This window comes from Harpia harpyja, chromosome 17 (genome assembly GCF_026419915.1).
Source record: "Harpia harpyja isolate bHarHar1 chromosome 17, bHarHar1 primary haplotype, whole genome shotgun sequence".
NCBI classification, from domain to species: domain Eukaryota; kingdom Metazoa; phylum Chordata; class Aves; order Accipitriformes; family Accipitridae; genus Harpia; species Harpia harpyja.
The window spans coordinates 16,269,083-16,296,692 of NC_068956.1; the positions used below are offsets into that span (position 1 = coordinate 16,269,083).

The following is a 27,610-nucleotide window of genomic DNA, read 5'->3' on the forward strand; positions in this document are numbered from 1 at the left end:
TGACTGCTTTTAGCAGAGGGTTGGACAAGACCATCTCCAGAGGTCCCTTCCCACCTCAGCCAGTCTGTGATTCTTCAATGCATAATAGTTTATCATTTTGAGGGAGGGAATCCTCTTTCTTCATATACTAGGTCCAAGTGGAAATACCATACTATCAAACCAAATATTGATTTGTTTATTCTTTGTTTGGTAAAAGGTGATGACTATGACAGTGGATAGAAAGATTTGACAGAATTGTATTGTTACAAAGGGTGGTTCTCCAGACCACCTTCACCTTGGAGAGGGTAAATTCATTTCAGACTGAGCTGAGAGAGCTCATCTCAGTGCACCCTCTACTTGAGATGATACTCTCCAAACTCAAACACGGAACAAAAAGGTTAAGATGTCTGCTCTTATTACTTATCTAATACAATGCAAGGAATAAAAGTTAAGGTTTTTTTCTTATGTCATCACCCTTTATATCAAAATATTTGAAAGGTACCTAGTTCTTTTTACTCTGTTCTCTTGCCACTGATTCTGAAACTGAAATTCTTTCAACTGAAGCAGAAATCCTTTGTCAGCTTGAAAATGAAGCATTCAGTACAGTAACTGTTATTACATAACTAGTTCCATTTTTATTAAAGCATGCCTGTGCCACAGCAACTTTCTACATGCAATACATAAATCACGTTTGGAAACTCGATTTCAAAAATCAGGTTTTATAAATTCAGTTTTAACATATCATTTTCACTACCTATAAAGAAATTTCAGACCAAGTCTCAAGTCAAATCAATTTTAGAAGATAGTCTAAAACCTAGAATACTTCCTTTCTACTGTTCATGGCAGAATACTTGCTGGTTTGGAAATCCCATTTCTTGAGGAAGTCTTTGAAAAGAAATGCAAAATCGAATTTGCACTTTCAACACTTAAGGCAGATTTTCAAAGCCCATCAATGAATGACCAGATAAATAATGAATGTTATGTATTTCAGGATATTTGACCAAGACTATCAATAAGCAAAGTTAAAGTTCCTAGAATGAGAAACCAGAATACTAATTTCTGCATTTTCATTAGCTGCTGCACTGGAGTCCCTGGGAGAATAACTAGAAATTGGACATCTGTTAAATTTGCATTACAGCATGTGACTGGGCAATGCACTCCAGAAAAGAGCAGGGGAAATTTTAAATTAATTTGGAGGGAAGTATTTTTACAGCTGTTACAGATCTTAAAGTCAGCTAGAAGAAGATTCTGTGTTCTTCAAAAATAGGAAGAATGTTTAAAAAATACATTTGTTTTTATAAAAAGGTGATGACAAGTTCCTGTATGACCTCAGGAACCATATACTTCTTCAGCTGAAGAGACACAGAGCTACTTTTCATATTGCAGATATATAAAAGCTTTCACTCATGTGAGCACAAGGACGAACTGATAATGTTAGCTAGCCATTAGTTATATAGGCACATAGCAATGCCAGATGGGAGGAGCTTTATGCCATCCTTGAATACTTAGCAATTGCTGAGCTGCTGTCTACACAGGGTATACAGTGCATGTCTGAAGGGCAAAAAATTTCTCCTCCACCCATTAAGTATGTCCTTGTTCACTGCACACAAGAGAACCACTTCTTTTGTTAGGAAATGTCTCTTCTGACCGCCTTTTTAAGGAAAAAAAAAAAAAAAGATATGTAAATTCTTTGAGTAACAAGGACCAAACCAAAGGGGGCAAATAAGCTCATCTGAACAGCTGACTGATTGTTCCAGGTCGGTGGCACTACTGTACAAAGCAAGGTGCACATGCATGAGGACAGGCTGCAAAGCTGGGTCGCCAGACTGTAAGCTATCTGTATTTCCCTCATCAGACAGGGCATCTAGCTAGTGAAGAATTAATTTGGCAAAAATTTCATGACCTTATTCAGTCCAAGATCCAGTGAAGGCCTAAGGCAGCTTTAGCTTAACAGAAGAACCTTAAACTGAAAGTTAAGTTATCAAAGCTATGAAAGTTATGTTCCAGATGCAACACAACAAAATTTTCTTCTGCCAAAGCTGGGGGAAATGCCTGAACTCACAAGCGTAGATTAAATTTCCCCATCTTGAGAGGCTTTATGTTCCTCCATCTGCCCTGAGCACAGCAATTGGATGCTTAGCTCTGTCCTGGTTCAGGTGAGATGTGGAGCTTCAGCAGGAGATTCCTTTGCCAGTAAGGAGCAACTTCAGTAGGGCAAGCGAGGACATCTCTGCTGGAGCCAAGCCAAGCCTACCGGGGCTGAGACCAGCACTGAGTCTGGGGGAGTGCCCTAATCCGGCTATCCAAAATCCTGTGCTGCTGTCACACTGCTACTGCTTCACAAGGAAGCTGTCAGCTCTTCCAGCTTGGGGGTTCAAAGTCGATTATCCCAAAATCGCACTCTGGTACTTCCCTGATGCTCCTGTGAATGACTGCTAAAATTCACCAGGAGACCTAGCACGGATGGTGTCATAGTGTGGAAATGTCTTCCAGTAAATCAGGGGGTTTAGTTCATCTGAATTCTGAATAATCACTCAGAGTATCTTCTTTCAAAAGCAGTATTTATTTTTTCATCAAGATAAGACACATTACATACTGCATAAAGTAAAAAATACTGCTAGGAAAGCTGCATTTAACTGAGATAACAAAAAAAAATATATAGATTGCACTTGAGAAAGTAGGCTCTATCCCAGAAGAACACAGTAAATAAAAAGCTAGTGAGCAGTTCGAAATTAGGAATCTTTCTGAATTTCCTTTGAAAATGTATTTATTTTGGGAGGTTCCAATTCCACCAATAAAAATGAACCAGATTAGGTTTTTTAAATAGCTTTGCTTTTTAAGTTAAAATAGTATGTAAACAACATAATAATTATTACATAGACAAAAGAGACAGTAAAGGTATGGAAAAACATCTCTGCAATTTCTGCTAATAAATAGAAAGGAAAAGTTTTGCTGGTATTTGGTTTCACCAGGGTCCTTGCAGCATGGGGCTTGGGGTTTGGGGAGTTTTTCTTAGTTCACATGTATGTTATCATCCCCACACTGCAACATAAAGCCCACCCTTGACTCTCCTGCACTGGCCAGGAGCATTCTATCTGTATGGCAGATGGCATCATGAAGCAGTGGTTGGTTCCATTCATTATTAAGTGTCCCAGGAGTAATGCTTTAAGTTTTGTGACAAGTTTAGCCTGTATTTAAGAAAGCGAATCCAACATTAAGCAAGAGGGTAATCCCTGTTATACCACTTTACAGCTGAATTTTTCTGCTGGACCCTGGCAGCCACTGCTGCCTCTATCTAATTCAGTTAGTTAAACTATTAGCTGTTCAATCTTTAAAATAAGTATTCATACCATCCACCTTTGTGTATATCTCACTTAGATGCCCAGATCAGATTTCTGATCTCTCTATATAGTCAAAAGAGAGAAAGAAAAGCTCCCACATTGGCCTATTTCAACCTGGGGGCTAAGGCACACTTTGGAAGAGCCTCTCTCACCCAATTGCCTTTAGCAGTAACTCAGGCTTCCACACAAGGCTGGATCCCCCAAATTAGGAGATGTAAATACCCCTCCCAACACAGGGCTGTTGGGGTGGAGACTGGACCAGCAGGCAGAGGTGAGTGGGAGGCACCAGGCACAGTGGATGCCTGGTGCACATTTTCCCCTGGGGGGTGGGAATTAAAGGACCACTTAAAGCACGAAGCCATATGAAACTGATGTTTCCTACAACCAATGCTAACTATGAGGCCAGAGCGCTTAGGCATCATTTGGGCATAATTCAGTCAGGAATATACACTGGAGTGCACTGTCTCAAAAACAATCAATACTGCCAAGGTCTCGCATGCAAAATTCTTCCAAAATTAGCTAAAAATTACGGAAGGGCTGGATCAATCTTGTTATTAAGCTAGAGACAGAAAAAGAATGAAGTCTTCTTTAAACACTCCTGAACTACGAAACAAAGCTGGCAATCTTTGGTTACAGTGCTGTTCTTTTAATGTGAATTGCTTTGAAAAATGATGAATCACTTCCCAAGTCAGCATTCAGGAGCATTTTTAAATAGACATCTGGGAGCCAGAGAGGAAAAATTAATATAAATAATAAAAAACCCACACTTTTTGAATCTCAAAGGTTGAAGTACAGGGAAGAAAGTAACACAACATTTCTAAGGGCTGTTTCAGTAAAGTTTTGCTAAAATTATAAAAGAGCATTTATAAAATACTTGAGCTGATAAAGAGGATAAGTCAGAACATTAGGGTGCTTTTGTAACAAAACTGTAGATTGCTAAAACATACTGGCTTGAAGGCTCTGAATACTATATGATAGCACATGCCAGTTTCTACTAATTGTAACACACTATTGTCAAACTACTTTACTCTTTCAGAGAGACAGAAACACAATAGGCAACACAAACAAGATGAATTGATGCAGCTGCTATTAAATATAAAACCTTAGCCATTAAACGTGCCGCCCCATTCCCTCTGTTACATTCATGATCAAAACTCCAATTCTTTGCCAGACTTAAATCTGCCTGTATTTTACACTTTTGGAGCAGCATTTAAAAACCTTTAAAGCTAGTTTGGAAGGATTTTTTTTTCTTCCTTTTTCACCTAGAGCACTTTCATAATATTTTAAAAGGCATAGCAAGCTATGCTGTAGCTTTTAAAGTGCTTATTTTATTATGAGATGGTGTTTAATAATAATCTTCTGGAAGTTAATAAATGATGCACATTTTCCATGACAGACAGACATTGCTTAATGAGTTAATATGCCTCAGCAAAATGCAGTCAAAAGAAATTCACTGTCAACAGTTTAACCATGGCAATACACAGAGCTGAAATGAGACAACTAACCTCAGATAACTAAGATTAATGCATATATGACAAAGTTATAATAATCCATATTTAAAACGAACAAACAAACAAACAAACCCCAAAGCAAATAACGATAATTAAATCTCAAGCACAGTTTTGTTTCCAATAACACAACTGCAAAACAAATCAATATTTTCAACAAACAAGTGCCCTATCTTCATCGCCTGCGTGGGGAAACATGGCACTCCTCAAACTGCAGTGAGGAGGATACAAGGGGTGGGCTGTCTCTCCCTTTTCATGTAGAGGGGGCTCCTCCTGGGCAACTGTCAGCAGCTCTGGGCAAGGGGCAGGACTTCAGCCCAGGTAGGTAGAGACCAGAATCAACCCCAGCCCCCAGGGATTTACCTGGGGACCTGGCAGGAGCCCCCTCTAGCAGAAGCGCCTGGGTGATGGCTCCCATGGAGTCACCATGGCAAAAGTACCAGCCTCCACACCCCCCTACCATCACCAGTGTCCCGGCTTATGCAAAGCATCTACTAATTTCAGCACACGATCTGCTTGAGTACAAACAGTGAGAGTTGACTTTACTGGTGTGTTATTTCATGTAGTGATGGATATTCCTCATTATATCTCACTCTATTGGGCTGGAATGCTGGGAAGTTCCCTCTTACAGGCTCAAATTCTCTCTTCATTTGTACACACAAAACCCTACTGACTGTCAAGAGAGTGGAGCAGGTAGAAATGGCAGCAGAATTTGAGTGTAGGAACTGGTGAGTGAGAAACAGAAACACAACGCTATTTCATTGCCAGCTACCACAAATATCTACACAACTGGTGTTTAATTTCAGTGGGCATTGTGTGCGTAAGGACTGTAAGTGAGCTTTGAAAATCTTAACCCTCAGAATCTAGCTACAGATAACCATAATTCTATATTCTTGGATGCTGATACATAAATCTATGATATACTTGTTTAGCTGCCATGGCACTAATCAGCACAGCTATGCTGAAACTCAGAGATCATTTTTGCTAATTGCAAAGGCAGGCTAGTAGCAAAGTTCAAATGATTAGTGAGCAAAGGTCCGCAGAGCAATCCTGCTTGAAAGTAAACGTCTGGTAAGCTGCAATTAGTGTGTCTTGGTTTTTCCTTTTTTTTTTTTTATCGGGGTGGTCTTGAACTGCAGATACAATCACAACGCTCATGGTGATCCAGCTGTATATCTACTAAGGCCATGTTGTTCCTGGTTCTGCCTTTTCTTCTGGTATGCCCAGCCTCAGGGACGAATTTCAGCACCTGGGAGGATCAATAGAAATGCATTGATTAGAAAACGCTGTTAGAGATTTGAGGAGAGTGTTGGGACCCTGAGGGCACAAACAGCCCTTAATGGCCCTGACCGGCATTAACTTGGACACATTTTTGTTTTACTTCCAGCTTTTTCTTTCCACTCTGTGACATCCTGCTGTACTGTTTGTCCTGGAGCTTTGACAGATTGGATTATTTCCTACATCAGGTATCTTTATATCGTGCAGTTCTCTAACCATGTCCAGAGTTGCTCCTTTGCATGCAAATTATCAAGCATGTTTCCTTTGGCTCATCTTTGCAGTCCCATACATATTTGAATTGCTCTGCCCCTTCTCTCACTTGTATAATATTTCTGCTCTAAATAACAAGGAACATTTTTTTATGCAATTTGAAATTTCTGAAGCACATATCATTAGAATTGGTCCAAAAATGAAATGCCTGTGGGAGGCAGAAGGAGATGAATGGAGCTTGTGCAAAATATGTGCCGGATCCTATCGAGTTTCTCTGGAATCTGACTTCTGTTGGCTTATCTTAAAAATCTCTCCTTCAATTTAAATAATTTCTTAAGAATTTACTGTGAATAATGTGAAACAAACAAACAAACAAACAATTATTTCCTAGGGAAATATACATCATATAGGAGGCTTCTGAAAAAATTTTGTCTAGGCAAGATAACCCCAAGCCTCCTAAAAAGGAGGGTTGAAGGTTATAAAGGAGATGAAAATGAGGCAACAAACATAAGTTGTAACAAAAGAAATCCTATTTGGGTATATGGAGGAAAATACTGAGAGTGGTTAAACACTGGAGCAGGTTGCCCAGAGAGGTTGCAGAAACCTTGAAGATAGTCAAAATTAACAGGACAAGGCCCTGAGCAACCTCATCTAACTTCAACATTCTCCCTGCTTTGAATGCGAGATTGGGCTAGATGACCCCCAGAGCTGCTTTCCAACCCATATTATTATATGAATCTATGATTCCCTGAAAATAGTCTGTGGATATGTGGAAAACAGCCATAATGTTGCATCCTATCTAATCTGCGATAGTGTAAGTATGTAAACCATGGACTGGAAAATGCTGAGGAGGATGGCGGGCTGCAGGGGCATGCTTTGCGAGCCCACCACTGGAGGTTGAGTTGCTCTGTAAGAGCTCATACTCCCACTACCATGGTGGTGCAGGTTGAGGGGGAGAAATCTGTTTTGTTTCATTAGTTTGCTGTTGATGGGCATCCAGTAGTTTAACAAAAGAGATATTAATTTCCAATTTCTGCCCTGAAGCTCAAATACTAGTTTGGATTAGGTACAACAAATGAGTTAAGACTAAGAACACTTTAACTCTCCTACAGCATTTTTCTTCCCAAATCTCACAGTGCATTGCACAGAAAGATATGCATCATTGTCAAACTTGTATAGACAGAGAATCTGAAACTGATTTGCTCAAGGCTCTGCAACACATCAGTAGAAAAACTACCAGCAGCATTATATGGTCCTTTCCCTTTTGAAATCACGTATTTACTGATGGGGAGCAGGACACGGAGAAAGCAAGGCTGCAGCTCCACAGCTGGCGGTAGGCAGGTGGGCCAGTTCTGCTCTCTGTGGCCTCAAGCACTTGAGTCCAGAAACCATGCACCAGTACGGTACTAAAACTAACACATCTTATGTCTTGGCAGACTGTTGTGACTCATGCTAGCTTGGCGAAATGACTGCTAGTTCAGCTATATTTGTCTTACTTGTTCAAAAGATAGAGAGAAGTCTGTCTTGTCTATAACCTGCCAAAGCCACTGGTCAAGTGGGAAGTGGGACCTAAACATCTTTAGTGTCAAAGCCACAGAAATACCCACACTTCTGCCCTGAATAACAGGTCCCCTAACTAACAGATCATACTGTTACTCAATTAATAAACCTCTTTTTTTTTACAAAGTACTTTCTGTACTTTGACATCACAACACCATACAAGAATTGAGATGGTCTTGGGAAGGAGAGGGAATAAGCAGCTACATACCAGATCAACAGAGTACTAGCAATTTCAGCAGAATTAGAAAATCCCAAAAAGTAAGTGTGAATGACTTGCCAAAGGTTAACCACAGATGCTGTGCAGAGCAGGTGGGGAAGGGCAGGCAGGTGAGCAGCCTTCAGGATGAGACCATTTGTTCTCTACGATTAATGCCTGGAGGGCAGGAAGGCCATGGGATGTAACAAAAGTGATAAGCACAGAACACAATCTATATTTTGTGATAAAATTTATGTTTAACCTAGGTAATACTGAGAGGAAGGACTGTGCCTAAGCAAGGTGCAGACATGCTGCTTTAATATGTTGGAAATATATAATTACTTTTCCCTGTTAGAAATGCAGAGACATGTCATTTTGTATTTTTTTTTAAAGCAACAAAATTATAATGGATTTGAATTGATTTCAAAAGTGGACTGCTTCAATATATGCAATAAATCCTGATGGACACCAGGACAATTCACTGTACCACACTCATCCAAAACACAGAGGAACTGAACCCAATCAGGTTGCTGCGATTATTACAGAGCTGAAAATAGACCGCATCTTCAAAGATGCTTTCTTTAAGAAAACATACTTTTAAAATCAAGTACAGCTGCTGATGCTGAACCTATGATAAAATTTTTTATTTAAAGAAGTCTTTCATCAAAATCTGACAAATACAGATGATTGGCACTTTGCAAGATCATGGGTAGGTAGATCTGCTTTTTTCAATTGAGAGCAAATGAAAGTATGCAACAGGATGAGAGCAAAGATGTGGTCTGTATTTAAGCTAACAGACTTCCTGACAGCTTGGGGTTTTTCCCTGTGTTTTATATTAAGAAACATGAGCACAGTATACGGGCTTTGCTGATAAGAGTAGAAAAATGAATTGGCAGGCACTTCCCCAGACGAGACAGGAAAGCAGTGTTTGAACACAGCTGAAATTATAGAATCAGAGAGTCATAGAAACGTTTAGGTTGGAAAAGACCTTTAAGATCATCGAGTCCAACCATAAACTTAACACTGCCAAGTCCACCACTAAACCATGTCCCTAAGTGCCACATCTTCACGTCTTTCAAATACCTCCAGGGATGGTGACTCAACCACTTCCCCCAGCAGCCTGTTCCAACGCTTGACGACCCCTTCAGTGAAGAAATTTTTCTTAACATCCAAGCTAAACCTCCCCTGGTGCAACCTGAGGCCATCTCCTCTTCTCCTATCGCTTGTTACTTGGGAGGAAAGACCGACCCCCACCTCGCTACACCCTCCTTTCAGGTAGCTGTAGAGAGCGATAAGGTCTCCCCTCAGCCTCCTTTTCTCCAGGCTAAACAACCCCAGTTCCCTCAGACGCTCCTCATAGGACTTGTGCTCCAGGCCCCTCACCAGCTTCGTTGCCCTTCTCTGGACACGCTCCAGCACCTCAGCGTCTTTCTTGTAGTGAGGGGCCCAAAACCCAACACAGTATTCGAGGTGCGGCCTCACCAGTGCTGAGCACAGGGGGACGATCACTGCTCTGCACCTGCTAGCCACACTATTTCTGATACAAGCCAGGATACTATTGGCCTTCTTGGCCAACTGGCAACACTGTTGGCTCATATATTCAGCCGGCTGTCGACCAACACCCCCAGGTCTTTTTCCGCCAGGCAGCTTTCCAGCCACTCTTCCCCAAGCCTGTATCGCTGCATGGGGTTGTTGTGACCAAAGTGCAGGACCCGGCACTTGGCCTTGTTGAACCTCATACAATTGGTCTCAGCCCATCGATCCAGCCTGTCCAGATCCCTCCACAGGACTGCTTTAACAGCTGATCTCGGAACTGATGTTCAAAGCTCTTCATCTAGCTTCATCTAATAGTTTTAGTTTCAGCTAAATACAAGGGAATTGAAAAGAATCAGGAAGTAAGGCCATTTCTGGTGACCACAGTAGTTGAAAGAAAACCCTTTATTCTGAAAAAGCTGCTGTTTATTCATTACATGGTCAGGTCCTTAAAGGCGAGGAACCACTGAATTAATGAAAACAGTTCAAAGAAATTTTGTTCAGGACACTTTATTGCTCTTTTTTTCGATGGGATCAATAGCTGTAAGAAAATATGGATGTGAGGAAGGTCTGGAATGCTCAGAAGGTTTGTTTTGTGTGGGCAAAAAAGAATAACTTTGCTGTTTTCAAATTAAAGGAGCAATGTCTGTCACTACTAATCAAAATGTGGTGCCTCATCAGTTCAGATCATTGCCTCACAAAGAGCATATAACTACAGCCATATCCCCCTCATCAAACACTGAGTTAACTATGGTCATAAACCTATTAAAGCAACAACAACAAAAAAATCAAGACAGATGACTTAGCTTCTGAGCTGGATTTGGTGTTTCTAGGTAATACAAAAAAGGGTGTCAGGGCCTTGTAGCATTTCTTGTGCAGATAGCTCCACAGGAGCACACCAATATGCTGGATGGCATTTTACTTTGTAGATAATGTCTGAGCATCTGAGTGGTTTCAAGGTGAGGTGACTGTGGCCACTGCATAGCTTTCCTTTGGGGGCAGTGGTGAGGGAAATCTAAAGAAAATGATTACATGTGTTTCCCTGCCAGGAATCTTGCTTATTGATCATGCATTGAATTTATATGTCAGCTTTTGAAGGACTCTTTAAATGAGAGAGCAAAGCTATCACAAAAAACAGTATCTGGAAGCTGAAGCCAGAAAAACTCAAACTGGAATTAGGGCACACTTGTTTAAGTCAGGCCAACTCATCACCTGGACAGGTCTACGAGGAACTGTGGGGATTCCAGCCTGTTTGAAGACATCAGAAAATGGCTGCCTTTTCAGAAGGTATACAGTACAAGTTTGGGTCTTGCTTTGGGAGCAACAGGGTGCTCTCCAATGGCCTGTGAAGGACACGAAGTCAGGGCTGATGGCCCGGCAGCCCCGCTAATTTCAGCAGATCTGTAAGAGAACTTCGTGATCAGAGGCTGAGGAGAGCAAAGCAGTGTTGACTGCTAGGGAAAAGACCCAGCTGGAGATAACCTGTTCACCCTGACCCATACCCAGCATTTCTCCAGTAGAAGCAGCAACAAAGAGGTGACTCCAGAGAATGATTCACCTGAAACACCCACCTCTGGTGGGGCTAGCTCTGATGATAACTAGGAAAGGAGCCCAAAGGCTGGACTTGCAGCTTTAGATGGGTAGAGCCAGATGAGGTGAATCACTCCCTCCAGCATTCACTGATGGTTCTAGCCATGTATCATTTACCTTTGAAGTCAGGCAACATTTAGCCATGACAGTCCATGATGGCTGATTTCTGTTTTAATAAAAAGCAAAGAGTAATAGGAAACCTAGTCAACACTTCTTAAAAATAATTAAAAAAAGGGGTATCCAGTTGCTTATAGCCATTTTTTACCTATTATCATTTACTTTATTTATTAGGAGAAATAATAACCTGTAGGAGAAGACCAGATTTAAGACCATCTAAGAAAACTGAAGGTGCGCAAGTCCATGGGACCTGATGAGATGTATCCATGAGTCTCGAGGGAACTGGTGGATGAAGCCACTATCCACCACATCTGAGAAGTCGTGACAGCCCAGGAAGTTCCCACTGACTAGAAAAGGGGAAACATAACCCCTGTTTTTAAAAAGCGAAAAAAGGAAGACCTGGGGAACTACAGGCCAGACAGTCTCACCTCTGTGCCCAGCAAGATCATGGAGCAGATCCTCCTGGAAACTATACTAATGCACATGGAAAATAAGGAGGTGATTGGTGACAGCCAACGTGACTTCACTAAGGGCAAATTGTGCCTGACAAATTTGGTGGTCTTTTACGACAGGGTTACAGTGTTGGTGGATAAGGAAAGAGCAATGGACATCATCTACCTGGACTTGTGCAAAGCTTTTGACACTGTCCTGCCTGACATCCTTGTCTCTGATCTGGAGAGACATGGATTTCATGGATGGACCACTCAGTGGATAAGGAATTGGCTGGATGGTCGCGCTCAAAGAGTTACAGTCAACAGCTCGATGGCCAAGTGGAGTCCAGTGACGAGTGGCATTCCTCAGGGGTCGGTATTGGGACCAGCACTGTTCAACATCTTTGTTGGCGACAAAGGGATTGAGTGCACCCTCAGCAAGTTTGTTGATGACACCAAGCTGTGTGGTGCGGTCGACATGAGGGAGGGAAGGGATGCCATCCAGAGGGACCTTGACAGGCTTGAGGGGTGGGCCCGTGTGAACCTCATGAAGTTCAACAAGGCCAAGTGCAAAGTCCTGCACATGGGTCGGGGCAATCCAAGCACAAATACAGGCTGGGCGATGAGTGGACTGAGAGCAGCCCTGAGGAGAAGGACTTGGGGGTATTAGTGGATGAAAAACTGAATATGAGCCAGCAATGTGCACTTGCAGCCCAGAAAGCCAATCACATTCTGGGCAGCATCAAAAGAAGCACGACCAGCAGGTCGAGGGAGGTGATTCTCCCCCTCCACTCCACTCCACTCTCATGAGACCCCACCTGGAGTACTGCGTTCAGCTCTAGGGCCCCCAACATAAGGACATGGACCTGTTGGAGCGAGTCCAGAGGAGGGCCACGAAGATGATCAGAGGGATGGAGCAGCTCTCCTGTGAAGACGGGCTGAGAGAGTTGGGGTTGTTCAGCCTCGAGAAGAGAAGGCTCTGGGGAGACCTTATAGCAGCCTTCCAGTACCTAAAGGGGGCCTACAAGAAAGCTGGAGAAGGACTTTTTACAAGGGCATGTAGTGACAGGGCAAGGGGTAATGGCTTGAAACTGAAAGAGGGTAGATTTAGATGAGACATAAGGAAGAAGTTCTTCACTGTGAGGGTGGTGAGGCACTGGAACAGGTTGCCCAGAGAGGCTGTGGATGCCCCATCCCTGGAAGTGTTCAAGGCCAGGTTGGTCGGGGCTTTGAGCAACCTGGTCCAGTGGAAGGTGTCCCTGCCCATGGCAGGAGGGTTGGAACTGGATAGTCTTTAAGGTCCCTTCCAACCCAAACAGTCTATGATTCTATGAACATTCTTTGTTAAATTCTTGAGCGGTAGTTTGAACACCAATAGAAATCTGAAGCTTCAGTCCAAAATAATCTCTTTTTTTTTTTTTTTCCTGATTAGCTTAAGTCCACAGATAATCAATAACATGACTATGGCTTACCAAACATCTGGTTAGCTTCATATTCCAGTGACAGAGGATGGAGAGCAACTCTGGATGCTATTTTAGATAGTGAAATTTGCACTTTGCAGAACTTATTTTAAAATCCTGCTATGCAGCATTATCTAATCTCCTTCTGCTCATCTAAAAATACTATCATTCTAGCATGCAAACCAAATTATATTTGTCTGAGATTCATGAAAGAGGAAGCATCATAAGTGCAAAACATTCAACACAGATCCAAGTTCTGATACAGATGAAAAATCTTGCTCTGCAATTTATGAAAGTTATCTAATCCAAAGGTCACACACAGTTGAGCTGTGCTCTGAGCATAAGAAACCAAGCATTATGGGAATGTGGTTCATAATTTTGCATAAGGACCCTTATTCTAGTAGGAAAATAGCCTAAAATAATGACACAGACCCAAAGCTATATTCTTTCTTAATAGTGGTAATTATACGTTATCAGGAACAAGAAAAAAGAGTTTGTTTGCTGATCAGTGGTAGCATTCAAACTAAGGTATTAAATGTAGATTGGGATTACTGATTCTATTTTTCTATTTGTATGAATAAGAAACACCTGGGTTTAACACAGCAAACATGGGAAAAAATTTTAATTGGCTTAAAACTCAGGCATCTGAAACAGTCACTAAAGCTATGATGTTTTTGACATACGTGACATTAACAAGACCCTCACTTTGGGTGATCTTGTCATGCATTATGGCTCCAGCTATTGCTTTTTCACTGACCAAATACAGGTGTTCCCCCTTCCCAAACTCCCTCTCTGCCCAGACATGTCCCAGGATGTCTCACTTGCTTAACTTCCAGATGTCATCCCAAGAACTTTCATTTTCACCTAATAAAAAATGAACCTTTTTTCTCTCACTGCACCTCCATGCTCTCTCTGCTCATCCTGTGACCTAGCAGTCATATCTGACTCATTCTGTTTCCTTGTATTTGCATTCCAAATAAATCCCATTGCTGCTTCTTGTATAATATTTCTATGCATTAACTCTTTTGTCAGGTTAATTCTGTGCCTTTATTACCATAACAACCTTTTATCTCCTTTATACATGTACTATCAAGTCCAGGACATACGACAATCAGACCATATTCCTTGCATACTGGTTTGATGATACTAGCTCTTTTTAATCCCTTAGCAAATTTCCTTTGTTGTATCAGCAGCATTTGTGTAATTTTTGTCCGGTTATCTTATGTTTCTCTGTGTAAAGACAGGGTAAGAATTATTATCTGCTCTCTCAAATGCCTCCTTAAGGTTTGCTTCTCATTTCTCTGAAAAACAGAAAGAGAAAAAAAGCCCCCATAATACCAATGCAAAGACTTAGTATTGTGTAGGTACTTTGAGGTGCCTGCTACCTCTCTCGGGGCAGCAAGAGGCTATGAAGTAGCCATCCTAACACTGATCTAAACCCTGTCATTGAGAACTAATTGCATATATGTCCTGTGAAGGCACCAGACAAGCTCCAGTCAATATGAAACTTGAATGGAGGTATAACACTTCACAAAGGGGGAGATGGGGGTGGGCGGGGGGGCAGGGAGGGAAGCACCATATAGACAATGAAAAATGCATCAGTCTTTACAGAAGAGACAAGTAGGTAAAAGATGCAATCAGCTCTCACCACTTCGCTTTTTTCCTTACATGCCTTTTATCTGTGTTGCTCAGCACTGTGTTCGTGGAGGTTTATACACTCTGACAAATTCTGGTTGCTACCTTAAGAGCATTTACTCCTCACGGAAACTCATTTCACATCTCATCAGTTACAGCAATGAGATGGGGAAACTGATTTCTTGTTTCTCTGAGGTATGTGCATGCTGGGCGGATGGCACAGCCACAGCCCAAGCTAAAATGAGTCCTGGCCTGAGTTCCCCCACACCTCCTCTGGGCTGGGTGATCTCCAGGTTTAGTGCTCTCTTTAAAGAGCAGCTCCAGGCATTTCCAAAGAAATGCACTGCAATGGAAAACACGCTTTCATTTCAGCTCCTCTTCAGCAAGTTAGACAGCAGTAGATGTGACCGTTTGATTAGAGGCGTGCTGCATCCATTTCCATGTATTGCTTTGTCTTTCCCTTGCACGGAGCCCTGCAACATAACTCAGTATCACTTATAGTAGACTGTTGCCTGAGAGATGATTTGAGACACTGCCAGCACTTGGCCTGTTTGGTTTGCAGGGTTCATGACACTATGTGGTAAGTCATGAGTATTTGTCTATGAGCTCTGGTCTTAAGCAAACCCAGAAGCCATGGAAAACCACAGAGCATCACAAGACTCCTGCAAAAAACCCCCACCCATAAAACTAGCTGTTTGCTCAAATTACGAATCTATTTACTTCTGGAAACTGCTGAGTATTTTGGTAAAGTTATGGCAAACTTCCAGGTTATAAAAAAGACCCGAGATCTCATTATTAGCATTTCCTAGGGCAATAAAAAAAAAGATATCCCTTACTGTGGCATTCTCATTTTCTTATTTTCCCTGCTGTTGCATTACTTCTTACAATTGGATGTGATAGGAAAGCACTGTACAGCCTGTTCAGGGAACTGGAGCAGCACTCACAGCTCGGGGAAATTAAAGGCTACACGTGATAGCTATTAGTCCTGCGATACTAGGAAGGAGCACTCGGTGATGAGTACAGTGTGAGGCTTTGAATAGGAACTAAGGGGGAACTGAAAAACATTAAGAGCATAAGGAGAAAATAACCTTGAAATCTCTCTGGACTAGAAGCCTCTCTCTCAACAAACACTCTGGGCTTTAGTGTCCCCACAGCTGCTGGCATGCAGCTACGCCGGCACTGCAAGGCACTGGCTACAAAGCCAAAAAGGAGCCTATCACTTCTGGAAAATTTGCCTGCCTGTCTTTCTCACCCAGAAATACTGGGTCGCTCAGAAATGCCAAACAACTTTTAAGTGATTTCCAGTTGCATTTTTACTGTTGAGGACAAGCATTTCCATATGCAGGACAAATAGCTCTGGTGGATCCAAGGAGCTCAGCAGAAGAAGCTCCAGGATATCTGTTAGGCAAAATCAGCCTTGTAAGAGAAGCGGTCTGGGGCCTGCAGGATTCAGTTTCAGCTGCTACAAGCACCTTCTTTGCTCCACTACCTTATACTTCCTTCTGGTGTCTTTTGCAAGTAAATCAAAGTAATTGAGATTTGTGTTTGAATCTGGCCTATGTTCTCCTGCAGCAGAGGTAGAGATTTTTAACCAAATTAACAGCACTGAGGATTTCATAAAATGTGAAACTCTGTCCTTCGTTATACAACTAAAGGCTTTTTGGTTAAGGTTAGTGGGTTTCAAATTGGCTTTGAAAAGAGTACACCAGCTCCATGGCTCTAAAACTGGCATGTTGAGAGGCCCCTCCTCAGTGCCTTTACTGACAGGCATTTAAATAAAATTCGAGTTAAGTGTCGAAGGAGAATAAAGAATAAAACTGATTAGCTATGCATGGCTAATAATAATAATAAAGTGGAAAATATTTTGGACTAAAAGTAATGGACACATCTTTAGTATGTCATAGGTGAATTTATCTGCATGACTGCCACTCCTATTAATGGGAGCTACTTGGCTAAATTTCTGCTCAGTGAGCTTTTAATTCATCCCTAAGGGATTAAGTTTAAATTTAAACTTACAAAAGTCATTTAATGTTAAAGCTGAAACACTGTCTTAAATTCATACAGTTTTCAGAGAACAAAGGAGTAGTGAAATAAATTAGCAGTGATGTATTAGTATGAATATTGAATTTCCTGATTTTAGTGATTAATTTGGGGTGGTCATAAGTCGTGACATCCTGGTTCTGACCAATACTTGGTTAGTGTGACATTCTGCTGTCCCAGCACCAGATGCTCTCAAACACTTGATAAAAAATAAGTGCTTGATAACATGTTTATAATCAGCATTTTTTTCTAGCTACTGTCAATAGTTGGCTTAAGTTCTGACGCAGATGTGACCCAGGGTTCTTTAGTTTATATTTTACTTCTAGTTCTCTCAGCATCCTTCTGAATTATGCACTACTCGTATTTAAGGGTTGAAATTCCATATAGATTTACTGTGTAAAAAAAAAAAATCAAAAACCTTTTTATCATTTTAAATTAGTTCCCTTTCAATCTCTCTCTTGTTCTTTTCTTAAGGAAAAGTTTATTTAGGAAGACCTAATTTTCCTTTAGGTACTCTTCACTATTTTCTTTCTTTCACTGTGTCGTCTCTTATTCCCAGTTTTTTCTAAATGAAATGATCCAAAACTTTTTAGCTACTTTCCTTACAAATGTTTTTGATGTGTATCTTCTCCTGTATCTCTCTTGATGTATGTTTTCTGCTTCTATATATCTTTTCTACTCCTGCCTATATCCTTTTAACGGTCAAAATTCAGTATAAAAGTACCCCACCAATTTATCCAGGCCATAATATTTGCTGTGTTATTACCTGTTCACCTCTATTCCTGCAGAAGACTGTAACTTGTTTTTTTTCCTATCACCACTGCACTAAATAACTGTTTTCCTGAGAAGTTTTTCACAGTTATTCACTACCCAACCTTTAGTCCAACTTCCACCCCTTGTTTCTCCTTCCTCTCCTCAGATACCCGGTGTTAGATGAATAAATAGTTGAGACTACTCATCCTAATGCTCACTGCTTTTCTAAACTGCATTTATTAGTTACATAGGCCTTCTGAAATCCCTCTCAGCCTTCTCTGCTGTTAAAGTATGTTATCTCCTGTGCTAGCTGTCTTTTTTGCCACCTCTCTGTTCACCTCCCTCCAGACTGATCATACATGAAATAACACTTAATCCACGCGCTGGGGGCACCTACAGATAGCCACTTCCTATGTAGAAAATTGCTCATCTCTTCCACCTCTTTGACTTTATCTCTTAACCAGCTTCTACTCCATGTCTGATCTTGTCTGCTTGACTGTTCACTCTCTGAAGGAGGTGCCAGGTCTTTTAGCATTCTTGTACAATGTTGTGGTGCTGTATAAATATTTATTCATACATAAGGCATTCCGAGTTCATTTTATCAGCTCATATTCATCTAGGTGTTTTATACCTATTAATTTTTTTTCCAATTAACTTTTTTACCACTGCGATAAGGCTTTCCACTCTGTAATTACCAGAGTCATCCCCTGCATCTTGTTTAAAATTAGATAAAATATTAACTATTCTCTAGTCCCAGCTGATGTGGACTATGCTGTATTCTGCAGTTAATTGTGAGAAAAAAATCTCTTACCTTGGAAAAGAGTAACCACTCTGCTCACAGCAAGGCAAAGGTCTGACCTTCAATGGCCTTCTGCTATTGCAGCCCTAGGGTCTCCAAAGTTAATGCCTTTATGGTATGAGCCCACATCACATCCAGATTTAAAGTCCATAAAGTTCATTTTCACTTGAGACTTCAGCTAAGTGGTAAATCAGGCTCTTACAAGAGATATGTGTCAGAAATTAAGTCAGCATGGCATGCAGCTACCTACTTTCAGACAATTGAAAGGATAATACCAAGTAACCTTCCTAGATATGTTCACTTTAGTGAACATTGTTCATGTCTGATTCTGAAAATACTGATTTAGAAGCAAGAATATAAAATGCTCTTTCCTTGTTTTTTTCCTCTCTAAATGTGTTCTGAATGGATTAAAAATAAATATAATGGACTTTGTTCTTATGCAGAAATTTTGCCTTCCTAAAATTTGCTGAGTGGGAAAAAAGCTAAGGCTGAAAGACTCAACTGCTTCCTACAGGTAATAAATCAGGAAGGGAAGAGAGTTTACAAGTGACTTAATTGTCATTTCCAAGCATGGTCATAAGTTTAAAAGATATAGCACAACACAAGAGGAAGTGCAGTCAAATGTCTCAAGGAACACATGTCTCTGTGTTACTAGAAAGAACATTTCCAGTGGTATATACATTCATGTTGTATCAGTCCTTCGCTAGGAAAAATCAGTCCAACGTAAGCCTCATTCTTGCAATAAAGTTCACTAGGATGCTGCAGTAGCATCCACACAGAGAGGTGGCAAATGTTCTCTCCAACTTCTTCTAAATTAACTTACCCATAAATACCCGTTAACACCCCGTTCTAACACATATATAACCTCCTTCCACTCTGCTCATTCACCACTTCCAAACGTAAATGGTTGGGCGATGCTGTGGCATTAAAGACAGTAATATTAAACTTATTTAAAATCAGGCCTTCCTGCAGGTTGACTGCGTGGGTGTGCATCTCTCTATGGCTTACTGCAGTCGAAGGTATGAATGTTACTCCACGAGGTACCAAGCTGGTATCTAGCATGGACAACAAAAGCAATGCCATTATCTAATTCGAGGCTCCACTCTAAGGCTACCTAAACCTGTCTGGAAGCCTAAGCAGATCGTTCACCTCAGGAAGAGTGGTGACCACAGGGGGCATTCACTTAAATACTCTGGTCTCTCTCAAATGGTAGCATCTTTGCCTATGACACTTCACTGTGGTCAGTGATTTTTGCCCATTGATTTTTGCACTGCAGATCCAACATGATAATCAAAACAAGCATGATAATGTAACGTGATAATGATAATATAACATGATATAGCCTTCTGATAATATAACATAATAAAACATGATCAATATAACATGATAATCAATATAAGCAGCACACAGGGCTCTGAGAAAAGCCTTCAGAATCCATGTAAGCAATAAATACCCAAAAGAACTACCAAAGAAAAGAAAAAGAGTGAAAATACCTCATGATATTTTTTCACTGTTTTCCCTGACATGCAAGTGCAGGACTTCCAGTTTGAAGTCCCACAGCCACAGTTTCCTCCACAGCGCTGGACAAGGAGGCAGCGGGGGAAGAAAACTACATTTGTCAGCTTCAGTTCCTCCCTTAAATTGACAGAGTAGTTTCTTGGAGTGCAGCTGTAACGTTTCACATCATCATTCAACCTGTCCAGGTCAACTGCAATGCAAAAGAATTTTCATTAGTAAGGTTTGAGTGGGACATTCCTCTGGTTTATACTGCTCCCCAGGCAGTCAATAACACAAAGTGATGTGACACTGGTTGGAAAGTATGTGAAGTATAGCAGTGATTTCTGAACAGATAAATATAAACCCACCATTTTACATCATTACAGGTGGCCATCCAGGCTCTCATCCTGCTCCCACTGACTCCCATAGCAGAGCTCACACTGACTATAAAGGTGAAGGGTAGGCTTGCAGTAAAATATTGGCCTGAAAGTTGAAGACTAGTTATTTGCTTTGTCACTATCTGTTGGATCCTTGGGTAAGAGATTCCACCTCTGCTACTCTCTTCCCTCCTCTGCTTATACCTGGCTTACTTAGATGATGACCTCTTTTTTGTTATTATGGGTGTAACTCCTTTTGCCTAGCTGCAGGCATACAAAAGGCAAAGACTTCAAACAAGGCTCTTCCTGTGGTCAGTAGAGAAACATCTTTGGAGAGTGATTCATCCCTTCCTCACAAGGGCATTTAGGACAGGTGGCATGACTTGCTTTCTCAAGTTGTCTATCTGTATTGTTTATGGATAGGGTCTCAATAACTCTCTTTTAGATGGAGAAATCAATCTAAGCAATATTAATTTCAGCTGGTAAATGCTACTATAATAGGCATACAAATAAATACAATTAAAACTAATGAGCTTCATTGAATGCCAGTAGTTGGTTGATGTTTAAATGCCTGGTATCTCTGTGAGATGTGTCATGTAAACAAGTAGTAAAGCCAACCATAAAAATAACTTATAGACTATTAACTGTGAGTTTAAGTGCTGTTTCTAGCTTTAGCTTGTAAGGCTAAAACAAAACAAAAATACCCTTCCAGAAATACATTTTCCACAATTGTAACACAGATAAAAGTAACAAATATAATGAGTTTTATTTCTATAGAAGTTTTCTAATTTCTTTTTCTGCTTTCTTCTTTTCCTTAGGATTCTGTCCAACTAAGTTTCAAAAGCTCAGTAATTCATTCAGGACTGAAGGACATGTGAACTTGTGTTGAGTTCCCACCCGAAACAGTATTTGCTAATGGAAACATCAACAGGAAAATAGGAACGGCTCAAAGGAGAACTGAGATAACAGCGTACTGTTTGTGAACATATCAGATTTTCAGGGGCATGTTTAATAGCTCAACACCATCTCTGGTCCTGAGTGCACCTATACTTATGCTTTACTAAAAACATGAGAAAACCCATAACAAAGACACTTCATACCTTCTGTGACTCAGTCCTTGTCAACATCACGAAGTAATTTGTGGAAAAACCTGTGATTTGTAAATATCATGCACCTTTACATTCTGGCCTGGAGATATTCACAAGGCAGATATGCAAGAGGCAAGGGTACGTAAATGTCACAAGTGCTATTATAGAAAATCATAGCAGCTTCACTTTTCTGGCAAGGTGTTATCTCAGTCAATGAGAATTTAGCAGATAAATTGCAATTTTATAGCAATTGTGATACATCTCACCATGAAATCTCAGTGGTTCTCTCCAGAGAGCTAGCATCTCTCCAAAAGAGGTATAGATCATCCTCCTGGTATAAGCACAAAATCAATGGGGCTGCTGGTATACTCATGCATTGGGAGAAAAATACACTCCAGATGTCCACAGCCAGGACTTAGAAGTCCAGAGAATATTGATTTCTTTGTTTTAACAGATGATATTTTCTTCTCTGCTGTCATTATCCAAAGCCACCCCTTCTCATTGCAGGCTCTCACGGTAATTCTTCTTGCAGGGAAGTGTTTCCCACTCCTCTAAATGTTCTCATCAGGACCTTTGCCACCAGCTTTGCTTACTGATAAAGCAAAGAGGTATGTGGCTACTATTCATTTCAGCCAGTTCATGTGAAGGAATAATTAACCAAAGGAAGAAGAGGGCAGAAAATATTCTGCCTTCATGATTAATGAGATTTCTTGAGGGGAAAGCTTGGATCTTCCACACTCTGGCACTGCAGCAGTCCAGGGGAATAGATACTGATATGAGAAGGCTCCTACTGGGACAAGCTGGCTGTGGACTAGAATGGCATTTGCTGAAGGTGCATCTCTAGAAAGAGTTAGAATAAAATACTCAAAGGCTTAATTCAGCCTTAATTCAGCTGAGATAACATAGGAAACAAGGCTTCCAGTAACAAACTGGTCATTAAAGAGGGCCCAGACCCAGGTCACATGAACTGACATCTGTGCCCAGGAGATGTCCAGGAGGCTGAACAAAATTTGCTCTATCACAGATGAAATTTCCCCTGAGGCTCAACAGTCCTTCTTCCTGCATTGAGATGATACCTATTATCACTGCTGCGTTATCAATGCAGAAATGTGTCTTTGTAATGAGACTGGCAGAGAGGGAAAGCACCAGCATTTAAAGGACCGGGGGGGGGGGGGGGGGCGCTTTCCTGCAGAGAGCATATTATATCCATCACAGTGTTACACATATTAGCTTCAGTACTTAAGCTGCTCAATTTAAATGGCAAGGGGTGACCTGGCAAAGGGCTTTCACTGGAGGGAAGGCTTTGCTTACTAGCCTTCAAAAGCCTAGTTTTGATGACTTTCAGAAGTCTTTGCAGGGTCTTTTAGGCTGTAGCTGAATCAGTACAGAGAGCTGTTGACTTGCTCGAAGCATAGGAGGGAATAACCAGATAATTAGGATGATTTTTTTCTCTGTGCAGTATGAGGGACTCAGCTGTTTTCAGTAAGGGGTCAAAACTTTCTCCAGATGCATTCTTCAGGAATTCTGAAATCAACCAGTAGCAAACTACATTTATTTAGTGTATTTTTCTGTGATGAACTATATTTGAAAAACCTATAGGAAATTTTCAAATGGAAAATTCCATTAATTCTCCTTGGTATCATACTCAAGGCATTCTGATCCTGACTTATTAGCAGCTTTCAGGACCCCAAATCCCAGAGTTATCAGTTAAGATGTGAATTCTCTGCACTTCACCGTATCTCAGGTATCAGAGTCCAGGTTGAAATGGACAAATACAATAGCAGAAAGGTCTTATTTTAGTGATGCTGAAATCATGAAAACAAATAACTTCAAGCAGAGCAGGAGAGACTAAATAAAGGGTTTAAGAGATACACAAGTTATCCTCCATAAAAATTCATCTGGAGGTAAACACCTACACTCTTTTTGACTCTCCTCTACAGAAATCCAGTGCTTGGTGGGATAGGGTGAGCGCACAATGTCTTCTGTGAACAGTGTATACTGTACTTTGGTAGCATCACACTGACACCCAAGAACAGTTCCCATTGCCTATTTAGCTTTAGACCATGGTTTGCAGCCCCCTAACCAAAGAACACATTTTGCTCTGAACAACTCTCTCTGCTGAAAGCTTTGACATGCATTTTTCCCTGTCTTGGGATTGTTTTAGTGTCTGGAGCCAGTCCATTTCCTCATCCGTATAACAATGAGATTTTACAGTACAGTCAGTTTCATGCATCACTTCACTGCTGTGACTAAAATGTAACCGAGCCTTGGTGTGATTGGTGTGAAATCCTGCTGCTTTACTTATCAAGGACTGAAACCACTGGAGTCCTTAATTTAAAACTAGAACTAAAAGGTTCTGTAGACTGGATGCAAATAACTTCAAAGTATTATTACAGAATGTCTGCATCAGAGATTCAATTTGAAGGCAAGGCAGACATAAAAGATGCACTGGAGCAGTAAGCTGGATACTTGAGGTACAGTGTTTGCCCCCTCCTCCCCCTTAAATCCTATGCTTAAATCCATCCTCATTTCACATAGTGCTATGGCATGTGCTTACCTTGAAACATTGATCTTAATCAGAGGTAAGCACTGAAATTAGGCACTGCAGCTAATACCATGTCTTATTCAGAAGGGACAGCCTTAAAGATTGGAGAGAAAACCTGTGCTGCTGGTCACTGACTAATTTTAAAAAGACAGGCAGTCTGTTAGGATTTCTTTTAACACTTTATCTGTTCCAAATTCATACATGGCCCTAATTGTCATATCTGAACAGTTTACACTTTTTTTCATGTATCAGCCACAGACCAGAGCTGAGGCATAAGAGATGGTAGCCACCTTGCCACGGTATTCCTATACCACATGTCAAGGCCATCTATAAGTAAGGCAAGAAGGATTCAGGCAGGTGCGGAACAGTCAGCCTAACCTCAGCCCATTGTAAAATTAAGGGGTAAATCCTCCTGGAAGCAATGTCCAAGCACATGAAAGACAGGAGGGTGACTAGGAATAGATCTACCAAGGGCAAATTGTGATGGACCAAGCTGAGAGTCTGCTATGATGAGACAATGGTCTTGCTGGATGAGGTGAAAACAGCAGAGGCATCTGCTGATTTTGACAGTGATCCATAGCATCCTTGCAACCATACTGCTGAGATATATAATGGGATAGGTGGACTACAAATTTGGTAGATAACTGGAAGGTCCAAGAGGCTTGAGCAAAATGGTCAGCAATTCCAAGTACAGCTGGTGGCTGGTTACTAGCAGTGTTCCCCAGGGGGTAACTCTGGGGTCAATACTGCTAAAGATCTTCACTAATGATCTGAACAATGGAATGATGTGAACCCTCAGCAAGTTTGTCAGTGACATTACATTAGTGAAATTTGTCCACGTACTGCAGGGCTGCCTTTCAGAAGGACCTCAGCAGGCTGGAGAAATGTGCTGCCAAGAACCTCATGAGGTTCAGTGATGACAAATGGAAATTCTTGCACCTGACATGGAATAACCCCATGCATCAGTCCAGACTGGGCACGCACTGGCTAAGCAGAAGCTTTGCAGAAAAAGCCTTGGCATCCTAGTAGACAGCAGGTTAAATATGAGTCAGCTGCTTGCCTTGCAGTGACAGAGGCTGCACACTGAGCTGCATTAGGAAGAATGTGGCAGCAGGTTGAGGGAGATGAATACTCCCCTTCTTTCAGCTCCTGTGAACCTGCATCTGGAGTACTGTGTCCAATTTTGAGCCCCCTCCAGCAGAAGAGAATGATGAACAAACTAGGAGTTCAGTGAAGGGTGACCACGACGGTTAAGGTGCTGGTCCAAAACAGCCACAGTGAGGCTAAGGGAACCAGATTTGTTTAGTCTGGAAAGAAGACTAAGAGGGGTTCTAATAATCATCTCCAGCTATCTAAAAGGGGCTACAGGGAGGATGGAGCCAGTCTCTTCTTGGATGTGCACAGCAAAAATACAAGGGGCAAAAATCACAAGTTGCAGCAAGGGACATTTCAGTAAGCTCTAAAGAAAAACTAATCACGATGAGGGTGGTCAAACACTGGGACAAGTTACCCAAAAGCTTGTGGAATTGCTCCAGTTGGAGATATTCAAAACTTAACTGGAGAAGGCCCTAAGTAACCTGAATTAACTTCAAGGTCAGTCCTGCACTGAGCAGAGTTTTGGATGAGATGATCCACAGAGTGCCCTTGTAACCAAAATTATTCTGTTAATCCATGATTGATACTAAGCTGCCACAATGCCTATATGTCTGCTGTCCTTCCTAAAAGGGTATTGACATCACTATCCATATGGACAGATAAGGTTTAAAAGTTTGATTTTTGTCTGTTATGAAGGCAGTGTGGATGTGTGGAACCAGATTTCAGCAAGACACTCAGCACCAGACTATGCTGATGACAGGCCACATTAAGAATCATCTGTATGTAGACAAACTATAAAGCTTAGATCCTCAGAGATGTTAAAATACCTAACTCTCACTGAAGGGACTATGCAGGGAATGTGTGCAGAGACTTCCCAGCCACTGACCATCCTCCCCTGGATGTCAAGCACAAATCTGCATCTCCTTGAGCCTCCTGCCAAAGGCATGCAAACCAGTGCCAATTCTGCTAAAATTTCTAACTCTTGTGCTCTTTTTGGCAGCTAAAGAGATGTACTCGTGAAAGGGGCCTGCACTTGTTTGCTTGCCCCTGTTCATATTTTGTGCATCAGCAAGGGATGGAACTGCAGTGTGGTTGGAGTATCGAGTACCAAGTGGGGATCCAGAGCTCAGTTCTAGTTTGACTCTCATCCCTTTCATGTGTGGCTTACAGCTTTTAACAAAGATGTTGTGCTGCCATTTTAATTTTGACTCTTGGCTTTAAAAAATTCCTCGTATAGAGCATGGAATTTCTCAGAGACCTATGAATGTATTGAACCCTATCTCCCCAGGATTCATGTCCCACTAGCAGAAAGGTGTGTGCCAGGGCTGTGTCAGGTAGAGTAGAGGTACTGTACAAGCAGTCAAAGATTCAGAGCAGTGCTGTAGCTGACTGAAGCTATGGTGTGGTTGAACTTGAGTTGGAAAATGCAGTCCCATACATATGACAAAGTCACATCTCCCACTGGCTAAATCACCTAAATGCACCGACACTGATGAAATTATTCTTCTCCATACCAAATGTTAACCAAACCCTGTGGCTTTTAGACTTCAACACACATGGTTGATGGTTTTCACTGTTCCACTGCACATGCTTAATGATACCACAATAAGCACTTTGTTAAATACACCTAAAAACTTTGGGAGCTGTCCAAGTCTTTCTCATGGGAGCTGGGGAGAAGATGCTGCAATTTGGATTTACTACAGAATCACAATGCCAAGACAAACCTCCTCAATACAGCAACTATTATTTTAGAGGAATGAGAGATCAGAATTTCAGTGGGATTATAACTGTCCGCATGAAGCAAGGTTCACAATATATAGGCAAACCAATTATCAGCTGTGGTATGGGTCAAGTAGCAAAAGCAGGCCAAACTATCAGTGTCATAAATGGACATAGCTTCATTGAAATCAATGGAATTGAACAGCTTATTCCAGTGATAAATAATATGCTGCAAGTTTCACTAGCATTTTAAAGAAAGGTTTAATAAGAAAAGCTTTCACTGCAGTGACCGACAATAATGTCACGTAAAGCATGAGGGAAAATCTCATTTGTCACAGAGGTGGAAGAGTACGGATATAGATCTGAATTAGACTGTGAAATGAATGAATGTGTGTAGTTTGCATGCAACAGGCAACTTGGTTCCACACTGAAGAAGGGTGGAAGAAATACCCTGTTTTTTAAGCACAGGGAACACTTTAAATTAGCAGCTATTTGAGAAGGTATTCCATATACTTGGAATACTCACATTTGCCACGAACGAGCAGGCATTCAGCATTTGTGATGCCTGCACTCCCTCCCTGTCTGGTGCACTGAAACTTGCTGGCAGCCATCCCAGGACCTTTCAAGGAAGAGTACATGGACGTTTGCAGTAATTTATTTGCCACTGTTTGCAAACCCCTGAGAAATTACATTCCTGAGTTAAAATTTTAACTTCTTGCTAGACCATTGTAAGTAGTGACAATTAAGAACTATTGTTAAGGACATGGCAAAACTTGCCTGATCTTGGAAACCTGTTTGGCAATAGACAGCAGAAACATTCCATGAAGACTTGTGGTCTCATCTCGCTACTCTCCTAGAG

General features: G+C 41.3%; 1 protein-coding gene across 5 annotated transcripts in view; it reads right to left on the bottom strand.

Moving 5' to 3' along the window:
* Positions 1-5,916: 5,916 nt before the first annotated feature.
* PDGFD (platelet derived growth factor D) overlaps positions 5,917-27,610 on the bottom strand; it is a 144,978-nt gene continuing 123,284 nt past the window's right edge. For all 5 annotated transcript variants that reach the window (XM_052812811.1, XM_052812810.1, XM_052812814.1 and 2 more), the window contains 2 exons: positions 19,924-20,138; positions 5,917-6,077 (listed from right to left, as the gene is read on the bottom strand). In XM_052812811.1, coding sequence (XP_052668771.1) covers positions 5,943-6,077; positions 19,924-20,138 — 350 coding nt within the window. In that variant the 3' untranslated portion in view covers positions 5,917-5,942. The remainder of the gene's footprint in view (positions 6,078-19,923; positions 20,139-27,610) is intronic.